At 41.3% G+C, this 21284-nt stretch overlaps 1 protein-coding gene across 3 annotated transcripts in view; it reads left to right on the plus strand.

The window, feature by feature from the left end:
• Positions 1–2795: 2795 nt before the first annotated feature.
• TSPAN12 (tetraspanin 12) overlaps positions 2796–21284 on the plus strand; it is a 41413-nt gene continuing 22924 nt past the window's right edge. Inside the window, exons 1-4 of one of the 3 annotated variants that reach the window (XM_085042449.1) lie at positions 2796–2974; positions 3331–3467; positions 17186–17268; positions 17892–18027. In XM_085042449.1, the coding sequence (XP_084898575.1) occupies positions 3402–3467; positions 17186–17268; positions 17892–18027 (285 nt within the window). In that variant the 5' untranslated portion in view covers positions 2796–2974; positions 3331–3401. The remainder of the gene's footprint in view (positions 2975–3330; positions 3468–17185; positions 17269–17891; positions 18028–21284) is intronic. The other 2 variants (XM_085042432.1, XM_085042440.1) reach the window with 2 other exon arrangements.

The raw sequence follows: 21284 nt of genomic DNA on the forward strand, positions 1-21284 counted from the left end.
ACCTATGAAGAGCTTCACTGTTACACTTCTATTTGTAAAAAATATTCTCTTGTCTTGCCCTGAATAAACATTTTAGTTACTGTTTAGAATGTATGGGAACTGCCTATGTGTTTCTTTCCCAGTGTTGTCATCACAGAAATTTCATAAAGTTTCATGGCCTGGTAGAAAGCAGTATTCCAAAGAGACTTTGCTTTGGGCCCTATAGGGTGTAGCAGCTGTTCATAAATAGGACTTGTTTTCTTTAGGATTTTACCAAAATTTCTTCTGGGCAGATAATGCTTTGGATAACAAAAAATGACAGAAAAATTGTGTAGCCAACTAGGGCACCCACTTTATATTTGTGATGAAATTGTTGCAACAGCATTTTTTTAAAATTAGTCTGAGAGTGTCTTATGACCAAAGACCTCAGAGAATGAAAACTCAGAGACAGAAAATCTTGAAGTGTCATTTTTAGCAGGATTTTTAATACATGAGATGTCTAAGAGACTGGTGTTCTTTTCCCTTAATTTCCTTATCACATGTTACTAATAGTTTTACACTAAGCCAAAAAATATCTGAAACAAGAAAGAGAACTTCTTGTATGCTATTTTAGGCATGTCTAAAGAAAAATCACTGAGTGTAAGTTACCTAAATATTTTGGAGTGCATTTTTTATAAAATTTTCCTCAAGCAATTTACTGTCTTCCCAGGAACAATCGATAACATAAACACAATCTTAGTTATCTTTATGTTGGTTTAGATAATTTTGTATTGTTCTCAGCCGAGGCTGGAGCTCAGTTGTAAACTGACACTGTTTTTGTAAACTGGCATAGGTTCACTGAAAATGCCGTACCTGTTCAAGATCTGTCTAACTGACTGTGATCATGTGAAGTCTTTAGTAATAAAAAGAATGAATGGTATGTAAACAGCACAATGAATGTACAATGTCACCTTTTAACAGTATCTGTTGTAGTTCAATTTGCTTTATTTAGGTATGGAATTATCAACATTTACTGAAGATTTTAAATGTGGATATTATGCTTCCCAGAGAGGCTCTTGATTTCACAAAGAGGATAAAAATAGCAGTTAAAGCTTAGCAAATTTCAAGGAACAAAAAGCTTCACACCACATTTCTTCAATATTCTTAACTTTTTCAACTTTGCTAGCATTTTCACTTCTAGAAATTTGTCATAAAACCCCTGTTGCATGAGATTTTATGTCCTTCCATGTCTATTTAACTCTAAGGAGGAGCAAATACACCTGAAGAGTCTGTCTGCCCCAGTTCACTACTAATGGTATGAAACAGTGAAATTAAAACTGAATTGAGATTACACCAGCAGCTTCAGTGATAAGCATTTGAATATCTGCACCTTGTGTGTTTTTTCCAAGTCATTGTTTCTTCAAGAAACAGATTTTTCTTTGGCCTTACAAGAGCTAGATTTTATGCATTACATCCTTTTTTCCTCCCTCTCAGCTTTCACTAGCAGTTGTTAAAACAATTTTCATATAACATGAACTCAGGAGTATTTTCCTGTTCTAGTTAAGAAATCTTTTCCAGTATATTTTCTTCTAATTTTTGTGATGGTGGCACTGCAACACCTTTATATGTATTAATGGAAAATTCATTATTAATCTGCACGTAACTGTGTCTTCTCTAATTCTTAGTTTTGAAATATGTGTATATATGCACACACATTGTAACAATACAGACATCAGTAAAAATTAAATAGATAGGTTTAGATTAGATAATAGGGAAAAAATACAATATGGTGAGGGTGGTGAGACACTGGCACAGGTTGCCCAGAGAAGCTGTGGATGTTCCATCCCTGGAGGCATTCAAGGCCAGGCTGGATGGAACTCTCTGAGCAACCTGGTGAAAGGTGTTTGCTGTCCGCAGCAGGGGGGTTGGAACTAGATGAGCTGCAAAGTCCCTTCCAGCTCAACCCATCCTATGACTATAGAATTCCTACTCTGGTCACCAGATGCACACACAGTAATGGATTTCAGAGGAAGGATGACTTCTTTCAGCTCAGTTTTGGAATCTCTAAGTACCACGCACATTACAGGTCAAACCACTGGCCATTTTTCCTAAATAATAACTGCAGATTTTGACAATTTCTGGAATACTGGATTTCCACATGGTTGCTTTCCTAAATTTGTTGTTCAGCAATGGGAGTGGGTGCTAGGCTGTTAATGACCAGATTCAGATTTGATGTTGGCAGAGCTTAAATTTCTGATGCAAACATGCTAAAACCTTGTGGGACGCCTGTGAAACGCTGTGAACCTGTTTCGTGTGGCATTTGCCACCCTGGGCCAACGTGCCACAAGAGAGGAGGTTTCGTGTCATTCAACTCCAGCCAGCCCATTGCCAAACATGTCCCCTGAAGGAAAAAACGCCACCAGCCCCTAAGCCCCGCCACAGTGGGGACACCGGGTACTAGCTGTGTGCCAGCGGGAGAGCCCTGCCGGGACACGAGCCTGTGTCACACGGACAGCCCTGCCGGGGTTACAGCCCTGCCGGGGTTACAGCCCTGCCGGGGTTACAGCCCTGCCGGGGTTGCGGCCCTGCCGGGACACGAGCCTGTGTCTCACGGACAGCCCTGCCGGGGTTACAGCCCTGCCGGGTTACGGCCCTGCCGGGACACTAGCCTGTGTAACACGGACAGCCCTGCCGGGTTACGGCCCTGCCGGGTTACGGCCCTGCCGGGACACGAGCCTGTGTCTCACGGACAGCTGCCCACTCCGGGCTCGGCCGGGCTCGCGCGGACGGCGGCGCTAGGACCGCTGTGGCGGCGGCGCATGCGCGGGTGCGGCTGCCGCGGGCCGGCGGAGCGCTCCGGGCGGGGCAGCCGCGGGGCCGGGCCGGACCTTCCGCGGGACCGGAGCTTCTCCCGCGCCCGCCGTAGGGCATGGGCTCCGCGGCTCCGCGCTGCGCTGCCGCGCCCCGGCCCCATGAGTCCTCGCCGGAGCAAGTGAGTGCGGGAGGCGCCCGGGCGGTAAGTGGCCGCTGTCCCCTGGCCGCCCTCCCTCCCTCCCTCCCCAGGGCAGCGCGTCTATCCTGAGCTGGAACGGAGCCGGCGTCCCCGGGCCGTGCCTCCGCTGCGCTCAGCCCCGCTCAGCTCTGCTGTGCCGCTGGGGTAGCCCGCGGCTTCTCCCCTGCCAGCGGATTTATTATTTTTTTATGAGAACAGGTCGCCCATCGCTGTCTCCGGGCGGGCCGGCAGGGGAGGGGAGCTGCCGGGGGTCTCCGCGGGGCGCGGCCGGTCCGGGCTGGGCGTGGCTCCGCCGCCTCCACCTGCGCGCTGGTCCCTCTGTAAGGGACTCGCCGCCACTCTCCCCTCTTCCTCTGCAGGGTGCCGGCGGCCCGGCCTCGGGAGGGAGGATGTGCTGAGAGGATGGGGCTGTGTCCCGCGGGGGCTCGCCATGGCCAGGGAGGACTCGGTGAAGTGCCTGCGCTGCCTGCTCTACGCCCTCAACCTGCTCTTCTGGGTGAGTGCAGCGAGGCGGGCCGGGCAGGTGCCGTGCCGGAGGCGCAGGGCGGGCACGGCCGGGCCGGGGCAGGAGGTGCCGCCCCAGTGACCGTGGCGCCGTGCCAGCCAGCTCCCGCAAGGGAGTACTGTTCACTGGGGGGAAAATGCCTTTGGAAACTAGTTGGAAGTGAAATTGAATGAGCGTTACACAGGGGAATTTGTGTACCTGTAATATGTAAAGGAGAATTTTCAGGCGTGACTTCTTGACTGGTTGAATTTCAGAGCATCCTGTGACCTAAGATGAACTCCAGGCTCTCGCAGGTATTTGGGTAGTCTGCCCAGAGTCTTTTTTGTGCGTCCAATGGCCAGATCCTAACTGGCAGACAAGACCCCTTCTTTTGTTTTGAGGATTTCAGTCAAAGCTGTATTTATAGCACCAGGGTTTCTCACTCTCAGCACAAGTGGGTGTGATCAACACTTGTTCCTTAAACTTTCCGACCTCTGAAGAAACAGCAGGATGGATATTTTCAGTCTTCACTCACTTGCAACACGTGAAATCTCTTTCACATGAATAGATGAGATTTGTGCCTGATAAGGGTAAGACAGCAAAAGGGATCACATCGCACACCTGTTCACAAGGGCTGGCTGCTGAGGTGCTGTAGACTTGAATGAGGCAGAGAGAGTACATGGGCTGGGACCAAGCCTAGTTGATATCTGACCTTTTTTCCTCCTGAATCCAGCTCTGGGATCCCCAGCACAGGAAGGACATTGACCTGTTGGAGTGGGTCCTGAGGAGGGCCACCAAGATGGTTAGAGGGGTGGGGCTGAAAATCTGTTGAAAGTATGTAGCTTTGTATATTGTATTTAATAGAGATGAAAAATAAATTATTTCCTTAGTCTGTTTAGGAATAAAGTCTTTTAATGGGAGATGGTGAAAGCTTTCTTTAAAAAAAAAAAGAGGAATATGTAATTGTTTCTAGCATCATCATGATTTTCATTGGATTATGTACCAAATCTAAACCTCTGTGTTTTATGGTGAAGGTTGCCTGGGCTCAGCTGCCTGGAGTTCAGCTTCAGATTTTTATACATATGCTATGAGACTTGAGTGAATTCACATGGACATTCGCGTGCTTGAAAATATCATGTCCTACTTTTTGCCTGTTTGCTTCTTTCCTCTGGTTTCCATGATTCCTGCTTTGAGCTCTCCTCAAAGTTCTGCTTGCACCTTAAATCACTGCTTTGTGCTCTTAAACTTCCTCTGCTCTTCTCCCTTGCTCTCTGTGCTTGTTGCCTGCTGTGTCAGAATCAGATTTATTATTCAGGAACAGCCTTGTAATTCAGGTGGTCATTTAGCTGGTACCCACATTACACAACAGGCTGTACCTTCATGCTGTGTCAGTTACACATCGTGTGGCAATGGGAGGTTTGTTGCTGGAGCCAAGTGCTTCTGTTTCCAGTCCTGAGATGCTTTGTGCAGGAAAGCCTGCCCTTGTCTTTGGAAGGGGCTAGTGTGTGGTGCTGCACTACCTCTCTGGGGAGATCGAGGTCTCACCTAGGAGATTTAAATGTGTCTGCCCGCTTGGCTCAAATTTTAAGTTCCTTTCCATGTCAGATTGCTCCTTCTTTTCATTGTTTTTTCCACGTTTCTTTTGGGGACCTCAGGCATGGGGCTGTACAGTGTCTTTGAACTTGTCAGTGGAACAGCACTAACTGCGTTTGTCATGTGGTGCTGCTGTTGGCTTGGCCCATTCTTAAGTCATATCTAGGTTTGGTTTAAAGCATTCATTGCTAGAAATAATTTCACATTCTTTAGATTTTGTTGCCCTTTTAATAACAATGTTACCCGTACCTAGAAAGTGTTACTTTTTAAAAATTTTTTTTTTCTTTCTCTTTTTTCCCTAGTCATAATAGGATAAAAGATCTTTTGAGTCTGTTGGGGTGTAACAAGTGATGGGGAAGAAAATAGCCACTTTTTGATCTTGTCTCCAAAACACAAAAAAGGTCTGTAATTTAGCTTTCTAGCTGAGGTCTGGACACCAGAAGGTACACCCAAACAGTTTAGTGAAATCTATATGGTGCTGAAGCATGTGAAGATGTCATTAAATAATACATGCTGGCGTAGCAGATGACTTGCACCATGGATATTGCAGAATTAAAGCCATTTTCCACGTGTATAAAATTAAAGGTGTTGTAACTCAAATGAAGAATTGGCTAGTTAATTTAGAGTCCTTAGTGTGTTGCAAAGCAGATGAATGCATTGGTTTGGCTGAAAGCAAATTAACAAATAAGCAAGAAAACCCCTGAGTCTGCCAGAACTGTGTCTTAAGTAATAGTATGTGTGGTGGGTGGGTAGTTCTTCGGATGAATGAACATGTATAACCTCTTTCCACTTCCTATCTGGTTCTGTTCAGACGTATATTTAACAACTAAATATAAATCTGCTATCAGCTGCTTGTTGTAGTGAAATCTCCCGTATCTTTTTCTCTGTCAGAGCTTCACTTCCCTTCATCTTAGTGGAAGTTTTGCTGCTGCCTTGCTCAGTGTAATAGCATGACCCACGGTGTACAGTTTTTTTGTGGAAAGTTCCCCTGGCAGCAGGTGCCTATCCACTGGTATGGGTATGGCAGCCATAGTCTTCCCTTGCCACTGCTCTTCCTTCTAATTGCAAATCTTTAGCTTGCTGGTTGCTTATGTTCTTACCTGGATAAATATTCTTACCTGGATAAATACTAGCCTAGGTTAGGGGCTGGATGCAGCCATGTTCCTCCTGAGAGCGATGGATTCTGTCCCAGTGGGTAAAGACAAGAGTGATGCTGTGATTCCAAAGTCTGTACAGACCTCCTGATTTGGGACATATACATGTAATTCTCTTCAGGCCTGATCTTGGAGGAGATTATGTGTTCTCATGCTTCCTTCCTTCCCAAGGGCCATTGCTTCCAAATTACTTCCAGCCTGTTGATAAAGTGCCCAGTGGCTGTGTCAATTATTAGTGTTTGGCTGAAAACTGTGAAGATGTGCAAACAACATTGCAGTGGGTTTTTAAAAGTGTGGCTTTTTAAAATTATGGTTTGATTACAGGTCCTGGCTGGAATAAGATGACATTCTCTCCTTATTTCACTGTGATGGTGTTCAGCAGTAGGTGTAGGTATAACCACACATGCTGCAAAAAGGATCACTTTCTTCAAGCGGGAGGTATGAAGCTTTTGAAGTCCTGAATAAAACTATGCAAGAGTCAGTGGTCACTGTCTGCTAAGGTCTGACTGTCGAGCTCTTAGAAGAGAACATCTGAAGTAGAGCTTCAAAGTGTGTCCTGTGTGCAGCTGTCCCAGTGTGTGTGACAGGACTGCAGCATTTGTCATTGCCAGCTTGGTGAGAGCAGACTAGTGCATCTGAAGCTCCTTAAGATAACAGAACTGGCTAGTTTGATCATGAATACTTCTAAAAAACTGAAGGTGCAGATGGTGGATGCAAAACATCTCTCTCTGCATTATTTGGTTGCTTTCAGTGCCTTCAGAAGCAGAGAAGTGAGAGAACATCATCAGTCACTCTGCTACTATCCTTGTAGCTTCTCCAGCATATTTCTTTTTAAGTGTCCAGCTGTGTGCTCTGTTTGACAAGAAACTTTTTTTACTGGGCGCAGCTGATGAGCTGTGATGTACCTGTGTGTGTGTGCATGAGAGGGAGGCAGGCAGGAAGTGTTGTTCGTAATGCTTTCTGTCATTTTTGACCTGAAGTCTGTTTAGCTGTAAATAATCCATAAGCAATCAACTGAAAGCCCAAGGCTCTGTTGTAGTGGTTCATTCTGTTTTATAATGGACCGGTAAATTTACTGCCTTTACTGCTCTAGAAAAATACTGGTTTTTGTGGATGTGAGTGGATTGGTGCTTCGGGGGCTGCAACTTGGAGAAAGGCTTTTTTCTTACTAGATGGAAATCAATTTGTTGTCAGTACTGTAATTGTTGATTAAGTCACTGATGCTGGTGATAGACCTGATGACACCCTTCTGGAAGCTTTTTCCGTGGTCAGTTGAATCATGCATCTGACTGCAAGATGTTCCTTTCATAGCAGGAGAAGTTGCAATTTTGGGACTTCCTCAATCTTCTAATTTCATAAGGATTTTTTTGACAGTGTCCTGGACAAGGAATAGCCTTCAGATTAAATTCTGCAGTTAACATTCGGTTTCCTTCTTCTGCAGTCCATATATATGTATATAAATATATATATAAATGGGCATCACTTCTTAGCGTAATCTGCAAGACTGAGGGATCCAGCTTGATTCTATGTTCTGTAACACTGCTATTTCCAGTATATTTAATTCTGGACAGCCTAATAAAAGAGAAGACCTCCAAAAATGCATGATTTGGTGGTTTGTGGTCAAGACTTAGTGCTTAGCTAAGCAGATTATTTTAGTGGTTCTTGAGGGAAGACATGTTCCTGCTGCTTCCTATTTTTCTGTTCTTAGTGACAGTACTGGTCTTTGTTATAGCTAGATAGTGTGTGTGTCAGGACTTGGAGAAATTTAATTTTAATAGCTTTACAAATATATTTTACACAGTTTATGAGACTGCAGGGCTTTTCTTTCTGGTGGGGCTTTGCTGGATTAGCAAGCTCCTGACACTGTCCCAGCTCAGTAGCAGTCCTGAATGTAACATGAGTATCTTCATTCGTTTTGAGCACTGTATAACTTGTCCTCACAGAATCCCTTTTTGCCACACTTTGCAATGCTGCCGTTGTTTTGTATTTTTCTGTGGTCGTTTTCCCAGTTAAACCAGCTTTGCAAGCATTTATGCCAGGCAGACCTTCAGTCACAGAACATAGTCAGCCTGTAATAATGGCACAGGCATAACGCAGGAGATACCAGAGTGCAACTATCCGCTGTGGGTTGTGCTAGAACAGGAACTAGCAAATGGTGCTAAATACAGGGAAAATTCAGCCTCCTGGCTGCCTGCAACAGTAGGGGATTAAGCAAAGCAATAGTTTTGAGACATACAGGTCTATTCTACTTTCCTTTGCAGCTTAGCCATGTGTGTTCTTTAAAGAAAGTTATAAATAGTTGAAATAGATGAACTAGATAGTGATAGTAGATGCAAGTAAAAGCAACACAATTATTTTACCAATTTCCTCAATTTTTTTACAGAGAAGCGAAGTATGACTTGGCAGGAAAAGTGCAGGGAAAAGTCTGTATAGACTTTCTGTGTTGAGAAAACGGCCAACTTTTTTTTTTTCTTTTTTTTTTTTTTTCTGGTGAGTATGTGAGGCAGCAGCAGCTGCTGTTGTGTTGCTTGTAATTGAGGGTGACTGCACTGTAGTGCTGAGGACAAATCAGGGTTGTAAGTTGCAGCTGACTGTGTCACAGGTGGTAAGGATCTCTTCACTGGTGAATAATAGTGTCAATGGATGTTTGAGCCAAGATAGTGATGTTGCCACTTTTCACCTTGTGATCTTTTTTGCCTTAGGGAAGTGCTGTTTCTGTTGAGCAGTGTTTAAGCTTTCCTTCAGCAGTACCATCTCCTTTCTCTTGTGTGATTGCAGCCAATAACACTTCTGGCAGATAGAGGAAATTGTTTGCATCTATCTCAAGCTTGTGTTTGTGAACAAAGTTAAAAGAAAATCACATAGTATGAAAGTGGAGCAAGTTTCCAGTTAGTTTTCCATTTGAGTACTTTCCACACTTATATCTTCTAGTTTTGCCTATGTGTACCACTTGACAACTCAGAGCAAGGGAATATGAGGGTTGTGCAAGGAAGTAACCAAGGGTGGTTGGAAGCAGTGATGTTTTATTTCCTGTTTTCTCTAACTTCAAATGCATGTGTTGAATGTTGTAAATTTTTTTGCTTTATTTTTCAAGTCTGTTGTGTCATGAGAAAGAAATCAGCATATCCTATCTTCTGTAAGACCAGATTCTGCATAGAGGCTGTTTCTGCTGTGTTTTGACTTCCACTTTGATGGGATTTGTAGATACTTGGAATGAAAAGTTTGAGTTAATATTTCAAGTTTAAATGGCAAATAATATCCATTGAAATGAACACTTCCTGGCCTTCCTTTACCTGTAGCACTGTAAATTGTATTCTCGGCTAATATACTCTGATTTTAGAGACCGCAGTTTAGACATGCATAATTAAAACTTGATTTTCTTTGCATTATTTGTGTAAAGAAAATACTGTAGCTTCTGTGGGAATATGCTGTCTTTTTAAAGGAATGCATTCAATAAAGAAAGCTATAGAAGGAGTTTTCAAGGACCAGAAATGTCTTTGCTTCTGGTATTTGAGAAATCTTTTACTTTTTGGAGTCTTTAGGCTGTATTACTTATATAACATTATTATATTACCAGACTGTGTCCTAACAAAGTAGAGTTCAGCCATAAGTCAACTTTGTGTCTACCTCTATACAACCTTTTATCCCAAGTATCTTTGTAGGTGATATGGCTGGCCCCGAGTGGCATATCAGCTGTGAATTGGTAGGTGAGTTTCTAGAAAACTGTCCTGAAAAAGAGTGGCTTGATGTGCTAATGGAAAGGAAAAAAAACCAAACCCAGACCCCACCCCAGTGTTAGAAATTGCATTAATGTGCTTTTTAATTGGCATTCAGCAGTTGGTGAACCACAGACATATTTTGGGTAATACTCACAACTAACTCAGTGGAATTCATTGCATCAACCTTGAGGATGAATCATGAACCTGTGCTGACACGATTTGAGCCTGTAGCTCAAGGGGAAGGAAAAATTTCAAGCTATGTGCTTATACTGGTAAACCGCAGTCTGCACTGTACTGGAAGGGTCCATCTGGCTTGTAGTTACTTGTATATTTTTTTTTCCTTTCACATCTACTTTCGTGGACAGTAGCTGTCCAGTTATTCATTAGTCTCTATACGCAGCAGAATCTGCTTTTGTACCCTGAGGATTCTCTATCATCTTGAGTCTGTGGTAGGCTCTAGACAAGGCTGATAGGAATAATAACAATTTTTTAAATATCTTGTAGCTATTTCACAAGGTATGGAGGACAGTTTAATTTTGTGCATTTTTATAGGAATTTAAATAAAAATGTAGGTTCATTTTAGTCATCTTTGTGTGCTCATGGGTATTCATGTGTAAAACAGGAAAGTTGGGTGATGAACCCACAAACAGCTAATGTGCAGTCCTGTGGATCATAGGAAATACATGCTCTTTTTTTTGTGTCACTCTTCATATATATATTTATGCTGAGTTCAAAAATATTTTGCCTGCATCTCTGAGATTGGCTATTGTCCATGAATAAAAGCAAGCTCTTTAAGAAACAAAATTAAGAGTATATTGTGCATATGTGAAGGCGTATCATCTTGATGGTGATATGTGGGTTGTGACATGGTTTGGGACACTTGAGCTCTGAGCATTGCTCTGGATTCCCTGTGATGAGCATCACATGCCTGTGCCTCCCCAAAGGCAACAGATGTCTTGGCAGTGAGATGGTTACCTTTGGGGGGAAAGTGGCACAAGTCATGTCCAACAAGAAGTGCAGTGCTTCAGTAGTCGGTGAGAGGGAGGATGAAGAAATATATTCACTGCCTTATCCCTCTTTGCTTTTAATGTAGCCTTGTGCTACACAGCCCAGAAGTTGATGTGGGTCTGACACACAGTAGAGCTGTACCTAAGCCTTGTTTGTGTGCTTGGGCTCTTGCTTCTTTCTGCTGTGCTTGCTCTGGGAGCCTTGAACAGCCACCTGCTGGAAAACTTGCTCATGTTCCCTGGGAGGGTGACCTCTTAGCAGCCTGTCAGTGCTCCAGCAGTTGCCTTACTGCAAAGTGCGAGTTCCAGCCCGTGCCAAATGTGGAGCAGGTTGTTAACTCACTGGTGCAGCTGTGCAAGCAAACCCAGATTCAAAGTGCAAATATTAATTGCTTCAGCTGTTTACTGAGGTGGGAGGGGTCCAAGCCATAACCTTGTAGAAGGCTTAGCTAAAAAATGCTAAAACCAATAAAAGGTACTTTTTTAGGAAATAGGGGATTTCCCTTTTTTGTAGGCAATTCTTCTTTCTCTAAACATTTAAATGGTTTTGCCAGGGAATACAGAAAAACAAGGCCTCTTGTCACACTTTCTTCCACCCTTATGGCCCTCTATCCCAAAAAATGCAGCTGTCTGTTTATCCATGGATCTGTTATCTGTGTTTGTTCAAGGATCTGAATATTGAACCTAATAGTGAAAATCCTGTAAAAGCATTGCAGTGTGCTCTGTTCATGACCTTGTAGTGATGTATCTCCCTGCCCCCTTGGTAAGGTTAAGTCACAGCTCAGATTACCCAAATCAATTTCTAACAGGAAAATTTTCACAAGGTTTGGTTTGGGGTTTTTTTGTTTGGTTGGGTTTTTTTAAATTTTTTTTTTGTTTTGTTTTTTTGTTTTTTTGTTTGCTTTGGCTTTTTTTGTTGAGTTTTTTTTGTTGTTTGGGCATAGTTTAGAGGTATTTTGGTTCTGTTTTTTTGGTTTTTTTTTTGTTTGTGGTTTTTTTGTTTGTGTGTTTGTTTTTGTTTTTTGTATTGTTTTGGTTTTTTTTTCTTTTTTTAGCTAAAATTAGAAGACGTATTCTGATGAATATTGTCATATCTTGGAAGTAATTTTCTTGGAGCCAGAAATCTTTCCATTCAAAAGCAGGTTGCTGTGTAGTGTTGCTAGTCAGCATTTCATTATAGATATCAGAGCGTGGCCTGAAGATGTTTACTCCATCTGTTAGAATAAAAACGATCGTGTGATTTTTGGTATGGAAGATACTTTTAATCTTTTCTATGATTTAACAGTTAAAAAAACCCCTTTCTCAAATTTGAGTACAGCAAAATGAAGGTATTAAAATGTTTGAATAAAAAAAAATGATGAAAGGGTGAACACAGGTGTGTGAATAGCAACATCAATTGGTTCTTGCTCCCTTAAAGGTAGAAATCCATGTTCATATCTTAATTTAAAATGCAGATTTATTTTCTAGTTTAGTTATGGCCTCAGAGACACTGTGAGTAGAACTTTCAAAATAATGGCTTAAAGTATATACTTAAAGAATTGCAGATGATTTTATATTTTCATTTTGATGTCTAATTTATGTAAGAGAGTTCCAAACACAATTTAAACTATGTTTGGGAATTATTGCACCTAATAGCTAAAGTCTGTTGTTGGATATTGTAATTCAGTTGTCTAAGAAAACCTTAGGAGCTTTAAAAACTTTACATTACAAATTCATTTGAAAATTTAATATTTTCTTTTGTGCATATTGCTCATACTTTGTTTAATCAGTGGGAAAATATATTTAAAATAGAGAGTATGACAGCAGGCGGTGTTGTGAACTCCTCAGTGTAATATTGATGGCTGTGCAACATACTGTGACAGTTCAGAATTAAACCCATAGTGACTTGTGCAGCCAGCTGCAACAAATAAACATGTTTTACTGCATACTATCATATTATAGTTACAGCACAGAAGACTAGCTGTCATCAGAGAAGCTTGAATGAAAACTTTTTGGTGAAATGATGTTACTGCTAATGTGAGAATTGTTTTAACAGTTTTATTTGTCATAAACTTGTGTTCTTTGATCGCTTGATACAGATTTTAACTGTATTTTACATATAAATTAGTTACAAAACAACGGCTGAAGTAGGGACTGGCAGGTTTTTGGGGCCACCTTTTCACCATCCTTCAAATGAACCAACAGTAGCTGTAATCAGGACCTTGCCCCTGCCCACAACTTCTTGAAAACCACTTGGCAGTGAATTGCAGTGATGTGCCTGCTGTTCTTTGCTGGTGGGTTTGGATGCACACCAAGGTTTCTGGGGAGGCTGTTACTGTTCCTGCTTACTGAGTGCCTGGACTGAGTTGTGCTGCTGGTGTTGATGGAATTCTCATGCTGCTGGCTGAAGATCTGCATGTGCTGTAGGTGGTGTGGAGTGTGCCTGGAACCTTCTTGATGTCATCTGGCCCTTGAGGATGTTCAGTGCTTCTACAGGGCAGCACATGTGCATGTTGAGTCAGCAGGAGGCTGTGGAGGTCAGATGTGTGTTGTGTTCTTGTTGTGGTTCCCTTGTGGCTATGGAGCAGGTGAGCAAGTGGATTGATGGATGGGAGCTAGTGCTTGATAATCTTTTGTCACTAGAATAAACATCAGTCGTTATGCAGGGCAGTCTGATGTTGCAAAGGCATCTTTCATCCCTCAGGGTGTTCCTGCCCTCAGGCTCACTTCTGCTGATCAGAGGGGATGCAACTTTTATATACATCAGTTCTTCTGTTAGTGAAGAGCTGCCAAGCCCTAGCCAGTTTAGGTGCTGTGAAATACACCTTTTGTAATCAACTTCTTGCTGAATTGCTTTTTGAGTTATCAGTTTGCCTTTTCAGAGGCCTTTTCTGTTCAAGAGGAGCCTCTTGAGTATTTGCCTTCACTTTCTGACCCATGCCTTTCTGCCACTCCAGCTGGACAGTGTTACTGACTTTCATGCCTGTGAATTGAAGTGTGTCACAGCACTCTGGCTTTCAGGTCATTCAGAGTAATAATTCACTTTGGACTTTTTTGAAAATAGGTGCCCAAAGGTGCCTCGCGAGGAATTTGATTGGCAGGAGGGTGTTGCACAGGTAATCTATGTGTAGCATCTGTGTAGCAGTGAGGTGAAGCATCGGGCATTACTTTTTCAGAGTAATGCTGAGCTAGCTCAGGTGCATTTTAAGACTGGCAGAAGTCAGTAACACCTGAAGGAGCTAATGGTGGTGAGATCATGCCAGGCACAGGGTAGGTGAGTAGGTGAGTTGTAGCCTGGCTCTCACAGGCTTTGTAGGTGGAATGTTCTTGCATGTAATTTACATCAGCAAGAAACAGTAATAATTTTCTGTTAGCTATTCACACTAAATGAGAACAGCCAGGGATTGGAATCTAAATGGCTAAAGTCTTTCTGAATGATGCAAGAGGCCTCTCATAGAGGGTTTGTTCTTATGAACTGAAATGGTGTTAATGTAGTTACATTACTGGTGAAGGTTATTTTTCCTAGTTAAAGGAAGCAGACCTTTTCTTCCAGTTGCTGTTGGAAGAAAAGAAGTTGCAGTGAAGAGGGAGTCATGTTCTCTGATGTGGTCATTAAACAGTTCTGTAGAAGTCACGCATCCATGCGTTGGCCTCAGCTTGGTGATGTATCTGTCTAGATTTTCCATGGATTTTATGTGGGCAAAAATACATATCTAGGTAGAGAAGACTCAGTTTAGGCAGACAGAATATAAATGAAAGTTCTTGTTCTTCTTGATTCGCCTTTGCATGCAAGTCCCTTCTTCTAGCAAACTGAATGATTCTCTCAGTGACAGGACTCTGCTCAGTACTTTTGGTCTCCAGGAAGTCCTTTCTGTCCACTCTGCCTTTTAACTGGTTGCTCTGGGCTTTCCCTGTTGCCTCTGAATAACCTGCATGCTTTAGTATGCTGCCAAATCTTACCTCTGCTGAAGGAGCAATCTTGCCTGCCTTGAAATGCACCTCCTCTCACTGTTTTGTTCAATGGGTTACTGCATGCTGAAGGGTGAAAGAAAATTCTTGCAGCCTGAGAATTCCTAATGGACAGCAAGGACTAGGCAGTTCACCAGTCTGGTATGTGAGGAAGAATATTATTTAGAAAGTGATCATTTTTCTGGTACTGTTTTTGTAGCAGGACCATCTGGCTCTTACTGAAAGTTACTGAGTGTTTTGATGGACTTCTCACTTCTGAACACCACTGTTGTAAAGTGAAGTAGTCCACTTTACGCTAAATATTTCATCTTAAACAGAGTGGATGTGTGGGGTAATGCTTTTCTGTGTGTATCAACAGGCCATTCAGGGAGATGTGGAGGGTTAAAAATGTTTTGTGTTGTTCTTGACCACAGGAGACTAGGCTGTCTCCTTGTAGTCTGCTTTACCTCTCTAGTGTTTTTGACTGCTTGTGTGGTGTGTTTGCCTGACGTTTTCTTCCAAGGAGATAGGTAGTTGTTGAGGAATTTTTTTAGGAGGAGATTCCAGTCACCTTCTTTTCCTTGTTCCTGCAGCTTCCTGCAAATAAGAAAATAGAAAATGTTCTTTACTGTTACTGATCTCACAGAGTGTAAAGTGTGGCAGCACAGAAACCTTTCCCACGGGAATTTTTCTCTTCTTCTTCTATGTTTTGTAAATAAAGTTTCATGTTATTGAAATGGCCTTTTGGATACAGGTGGTCAAACGCCTGGGCCAATCAGTCCCGGGGGGTGGATGATTGTTGGCCCAATCCGAATAGCCTTCTGATGTGTATATAAATCTGTTAGTTATTTAATAAAGTAGTTCTTTTAGCACTCTGAAAGGACTCATCTCTTCACTCTGCTAGCGGTCAAACAGCGACATGTAACGAACATGTAGACCTGTAGCATGCATTAGCTTTCAGGAGTATGCTTGCATTATGCCAAGCATCCAGCACTTGCTGGCAGCACCCAGAACCAGGGCAGTGCCTGTACTTTGTGCATGAGATCTGAAAAGCAGGAAGAACCTCTGGGATAGCTACTGGGACTTCTGTGAAATTTCAAAGTCTGAAGTAATCTGCTGTGGGCATGCTGCAGGCAAAGGAGCCAGTAAGGACACAGAGTGACTTTTCCTGTTAGGTTTGAACCACTTAACTTGTTCTTCAGAACAACTTCAGGGAAGTATGTGAGGGCATGTGGAAAGCTAGATTTTGAGGACATAGCACTTTTTACTGATCTGAGAAACTGTAAGTGTAATGCTGATGTGTCCTGTCTTACCCCTATACAGTGCATGAAAACAAAAGTATTGAGTATGCTTAGTTCTCTCTCCCTCGGCTAGACAGTGGTGCTTCTGAGGTCCCGTGTCTTCTGGGTTCAGCCCCTGAGCTGTGGTTCAGGCACAGGTGCCCATGTGAAATTGAGTGGAGAGTGCCTTGTCCTCTAGCAGTACCCCTGCTACAGCAGCAGCAGAGCTGGTGCTGTCACAGCGTGGCAGGTTCTGAACATGTTATTCAGGTTTCACCTCTCAAGAAAATCAGAGGCCAGAGCTTCTCCTGGTAGGTTCCAGGTGTGCTGAAGTGTACGATGGCATCAGGTGACAGAAATCCATGTCTGCTGAAGTGGTAGCAATTCTAGGTGGGTTGAGTCTTGGGAATTTACTTGCTGTGGGATCAGTCCTGGTGAAAGTGTAGTGGCTTCATGCCTCTGAAGTCCCTGACACATTAGGTACCCAAATGCTTTATGTGGTTTATAATTGAAATGCAGTTAGTTTTATTTTCATTTTATGGTTCAGGAAACAGACACAGTGTTCATGGTGTGACTCTGTCTCAATGAGCAAGAGAAACAGATTCTTCTAAATTTAACTCGAAGATAAATCTCATCTCCTGTGTGTCAATGCATCAGTACTGTTGTGTCAGATATTTCTTCACTAGCTGTGTACCTGAGCATGGCTTCATGGTTTCATGCAGACTGATGTGTATCACTCGTGAGCTGTGAAAGAGTCACTGATTTTAGCAGTGTAAGCCCTCCCTGTTATTTCTGTGGTATGTTGTGCAGTGGTGGGATAGGAGCCAGCAGTAGCATCACTAGCTGGGAAACATGATTATTGTCACTGGCTCCCTAATACTTGGGCAACAAACCAATTCTAAGCATATAGAAGTACAGTTTTGGGGACATGCTGTTCAAATAAATGAATGCATGAAATATGTTAGTGATGGTTGATCCTTTACTTAAATTATGAATGATCTTGCAATTTGCTTTAAACACATGATAAATAACTTAATGTTTTCTTTCTAGGTGATGTCCATTAGCATATTAGGTGTTTCTGCTTGGCTGAGAGACTACTTGAATAATGTTCTCACTTTAACTGCAGAAACAAGGTAAAGCTTTAGTTAAACTTTTAATCTGTATGGGTGACTGATTGGGGTAGATGTTGTTCATTCTGTATGGCAAGCTTCCTAATTAGGATTTGTACAATTCAGAATCCTTCAGTAAAGCTAATTATTGTTTTACTGAAATGTGCATTTTTTACTACAATTTCTGGCATCAACTGAAATTAGAAAAGGGGGAAGGATAGGAATTCAGTCTTCTGACAGGGATCAGTTTTTGGCCCTTTGACAACATGCAATCATATTATATTACTGTTTAGTTTTGAATACTTTATTCAGTCCAGAGATTTAGGAATTCTGTTAATTTTGTTATAGCAGTGCTTATGAGCCCTAGTGATAAAACAGGGCCTCATTGTGCTGAGTCCTGTGCAAGTGCAGGACAGGAAGATTGCCTTCACTCCGGAGAGGTTTTGCACAATGCATTACTTTTTGGTACCCAAATGCAGCATTTGAGTTTAAAATCATGTTGAAGACATTTCTGTGAAACGTGTAAGGTGCTGGAAAGAATACATCTGCTAATCAACCATCTTCTTTTTAATGGCTGTATTATGTTTTTCTTCTGTATCATTTTTGTGTGATTGTGCTTTTTTGATTATGGTTTTGATTGATTTTAGGGTGGAGGAGGCTGTCATTTTGACTTACTTTCCCGTGGTCCACCCGGTTATGATTGCAGTCTGCTGTTTCCTCATCATAGTTGGAATGCTGGGGTACTGTGGAACGGTGAAAAGAAATCTGTTGCTCCTTGTCTGGGTATGTTTCATAACTTCTATTTTGTTTCGGGAGAGTTAGAAAGGTTTTAATCCACAGGCACCAGATAAATACTGATTATTTTTTATTACCATGTTGAGTTATGGTATTGGTGAGGAATTATAATTGCAAAGCACACAGTAGGAAATAATTTATTGCCTAGACTGCATTATGCTGTGACTGAAAGACAAGCAGTGTCTCAATTGCAAAAATTCACTTCATTTACTGGAGGAGTTGCTGAAGGGAAAAATAACTCAAACTCTTAAGTGCTAATAATTATAGGGATGTGAGCCTGAGCACTCTGAAATAAACCCATATGCTACTGTTTTGACTCTTAGCTGTGCAACAGCTACCTAACCTAGACTCTGCTTTATTCCACAGTTGACTGTGTGTAAAGTTACAGCACTTGTACTGACAAAAGTTAATTATGAGTGTGTTCAGAAGCTTTGTCTTCTCTTACATGGATGTGGAATTTTGCAGTTACATTTGGTTGTGAGCAAATTTAAAAATAAATTCCATGTACCCATCTTTTTCCTTAATTTGGAGAGTGTATAACTGAGCTGACAGCACCTGAAATGTAGTAGTCTCTCCTGCACAAGTCTCTATGTAGTGTAACTGTGATGTGGCTTTGACTGTTAAGGGAGACAAACATTGTTTTCTTTGTCTGGAAGTCAGTGAATTTGAGGACAATAAAAGAAACAGTCAGCCAAAAACAAACAAAAAAGGCCACTTAAACAAAAGCCCATCAAGCTCACACAAATTTTAAAGGTTTAGAGTTAAAATTTTTAGACTGTTGGCAATACTGAGATCCAAGAGTGCCAATTACCTGTATGCTTTTTAAAAGTGTAGCTGTAGCTCTTTGCAGAATTGGACTCCATCTTTTAACATGAGGATAAGCTGGATTCCAAGTAGTCTGTAAGCCCAAGAGAATGTGAGCAGTGGGTGTGAAAGAGGTGTATCAGACTTGACTGCTGTAATTGCAGCAGGAGAAAGTGAACAGAAATAATAACCCTTCAGCTCTTGAGAATACCCAGGGTCCTGTACAAGTAGAGTTGGGCTCCTGCTGTTTTTTCACTGCAGTGTATATTGGGTTCTCACAAAGTGCATTCAGTTGAACTTTTCTTGTGGATCTGTGCAGGCTTAAGTATGTTATACCTAAAGCTCACAAGTTTGCACCAAATGACTGTAAAACACTGTGAGAAGTTGGCTGAGATTTATGCAAACTTTGTTTTTCTCTAATAGAAATATTCTAACTGCAGAAGAAACAGTTGCAAGACTGTACTTGGGGTTTTTGAAATTTGAGAGGGTTGGAGAACGCCTTATTTGGTATTTCCAGCTGAATGACTGCAGCAGAAGTGTTTCTCAATTGCAAGAGGGCAGTGCTGTTTCTGTCTCTTTTTGGATATTTTATTAAGCCTGTATGCAATGTGAAGGTTATTCTTTCAAAACTATATTGTTGGGGAAAACTCTCATTTAAATCTGAGTAACAGAATAGTCATGCATTTTTTATTTCTAGATCTTAACCTTGCAATGTTAAAGTCAATGGGAACAAGTTCTAAGACAGTTAGTTATGGGCATGTGCATAAGATTAATGGGTTAATGTGATTTCATACCAGATAATTATTTCTCTAGTAATCTTTCTTACCTATCTTAAAAGGGCTTTGTACCTATTTTTGTTTCATCTAAATAAGGAAAATAATAAAACATGATAAACTTACTAAACCTTAGGGGTTTTTGGTAAGGTTCTAAGATTACTTTTGTAATGTGTTCTTTATTTTATAGTGGTGATAGTTTTTAATGCTAATTAAAATTAATTAAAAGGTAAAACCAACTACGTGATGTTGATCAAAGCCACATAGTATCTGGGGAAAGAAAAAGTTACTTTTGGTATAAGCATTGAAAAAACCCACCTAACTATTTCATGTGAAGATGAAATTAAAACTGGTTTTGGCCTTCAGTTTATTTACACTGCAAGTGAAATGAAGAAATCATTTATAGCCTTTAGTGCCATCTGGAAATAAATTATTTGAAGTGCATTTAGGCAGTCAAGTTACACTAAATCAAAACAAGACATTTATATCATTTTATGTTGCAATATTTCATTTTCAGGAGCTTGAGATTTGTTCTTGCTAAGCGAACTGATAAGCAAAACTAAATGATATCTTCCTAAGTATGTCATTGTCTTTGATTAATTGTTAAACAAATGCAGTTATGTTGTACCATACAGAAGTATGCAGACATAAGTCAGTGGTTCATTCATCAGACTAATCAGAAAAGTGATGGATCAACAAAATGAGCTTTTGTTCAACCAGATGAACTAAAAGAAAAGAACCTTCATGTAGAACATTAACAACCTCTTCAATCATGCTTTTAATCTTCTTTTTGAAGTGCATGAAAGCCATAATGATGGCATGCACAGATATTTGGATACAAGTCTTGGCATTCCTGGCAGCATGCTAATTGCAATTGCTGATGTTAATTGAAGTGGATTTTTCAAAAATCTATTACAGCATAAGGACAATAAAATACATATAGTGTTAGGTTTTAATATATCTGAGTACATAGTAATTTTCATTTGTTTTTGAAATTCTGTCTTGCAATTAAATGCTTGAAAAACCTTCCTGTCTTCATGTGGGGGAATAAGTACAAATCAAACTCATGGTTGCTCAGCTTAATAGTTGGAAAATATGGAAGCTCAGTCTTCTGAGGTGCATGCTCTGGACTATTTACAGAACCAACTTTCTAAAGCTTTGATCATTTAATTTTAATTACTTCAGAAGTATGTCTTGAAGGGTAGTTGGTCTGAAGAGTCCACGTGTACCTTGAGTGTCTATATTTTTTTGTGTGATTGACCAATGTCCTCATGTAGAAATAGCTGTGATGCCAGCCTAAAGTGGCAGATCTGGCCTCTTCCAAGTCACTGACTTGAATGTATGAAAAGTTCAAGGATGGGAAAGTAGACTACAGGTTTTATGTTTGGTACAGTTCTTTCAACAAGTTCTGGATTTGAAAAAAACATCCTTTGCCTCTCTTCTTCTGAGGCTCTGTACATTTTGGAGTGTTTTCAAAATCTGTTCTGCACATTGCCTAATGGAAAAAAAGCCTGAACCCTAAAAAAGTTCATATATTCTTTAAGAATAGTAACCTTAAAGTGGGGTTTTCTTTTTAATACAGTTACGGCAGAACCTGGTTATAAATTGGACCCTAGCAGACTAAGTTGTGTATTGAGTTGGAACCCAACTAGACAAACCATAATTAAA

This window comes from Lichenostomus cassidix, chromosome 1Aa (assembly GCF_008360975.1).
Source record: "Lichenostomus cassidix isolate B80296 chromosome 1Aa, HeHo_3.0, whole genome shotgun sequence".
Taxonomy (NCBI): Eukaryota; Metazoa; Chordata; class Aves; order Passeriformes; family Meliphagidae; genus Lichenostomus; species Lichenostomus cassidix.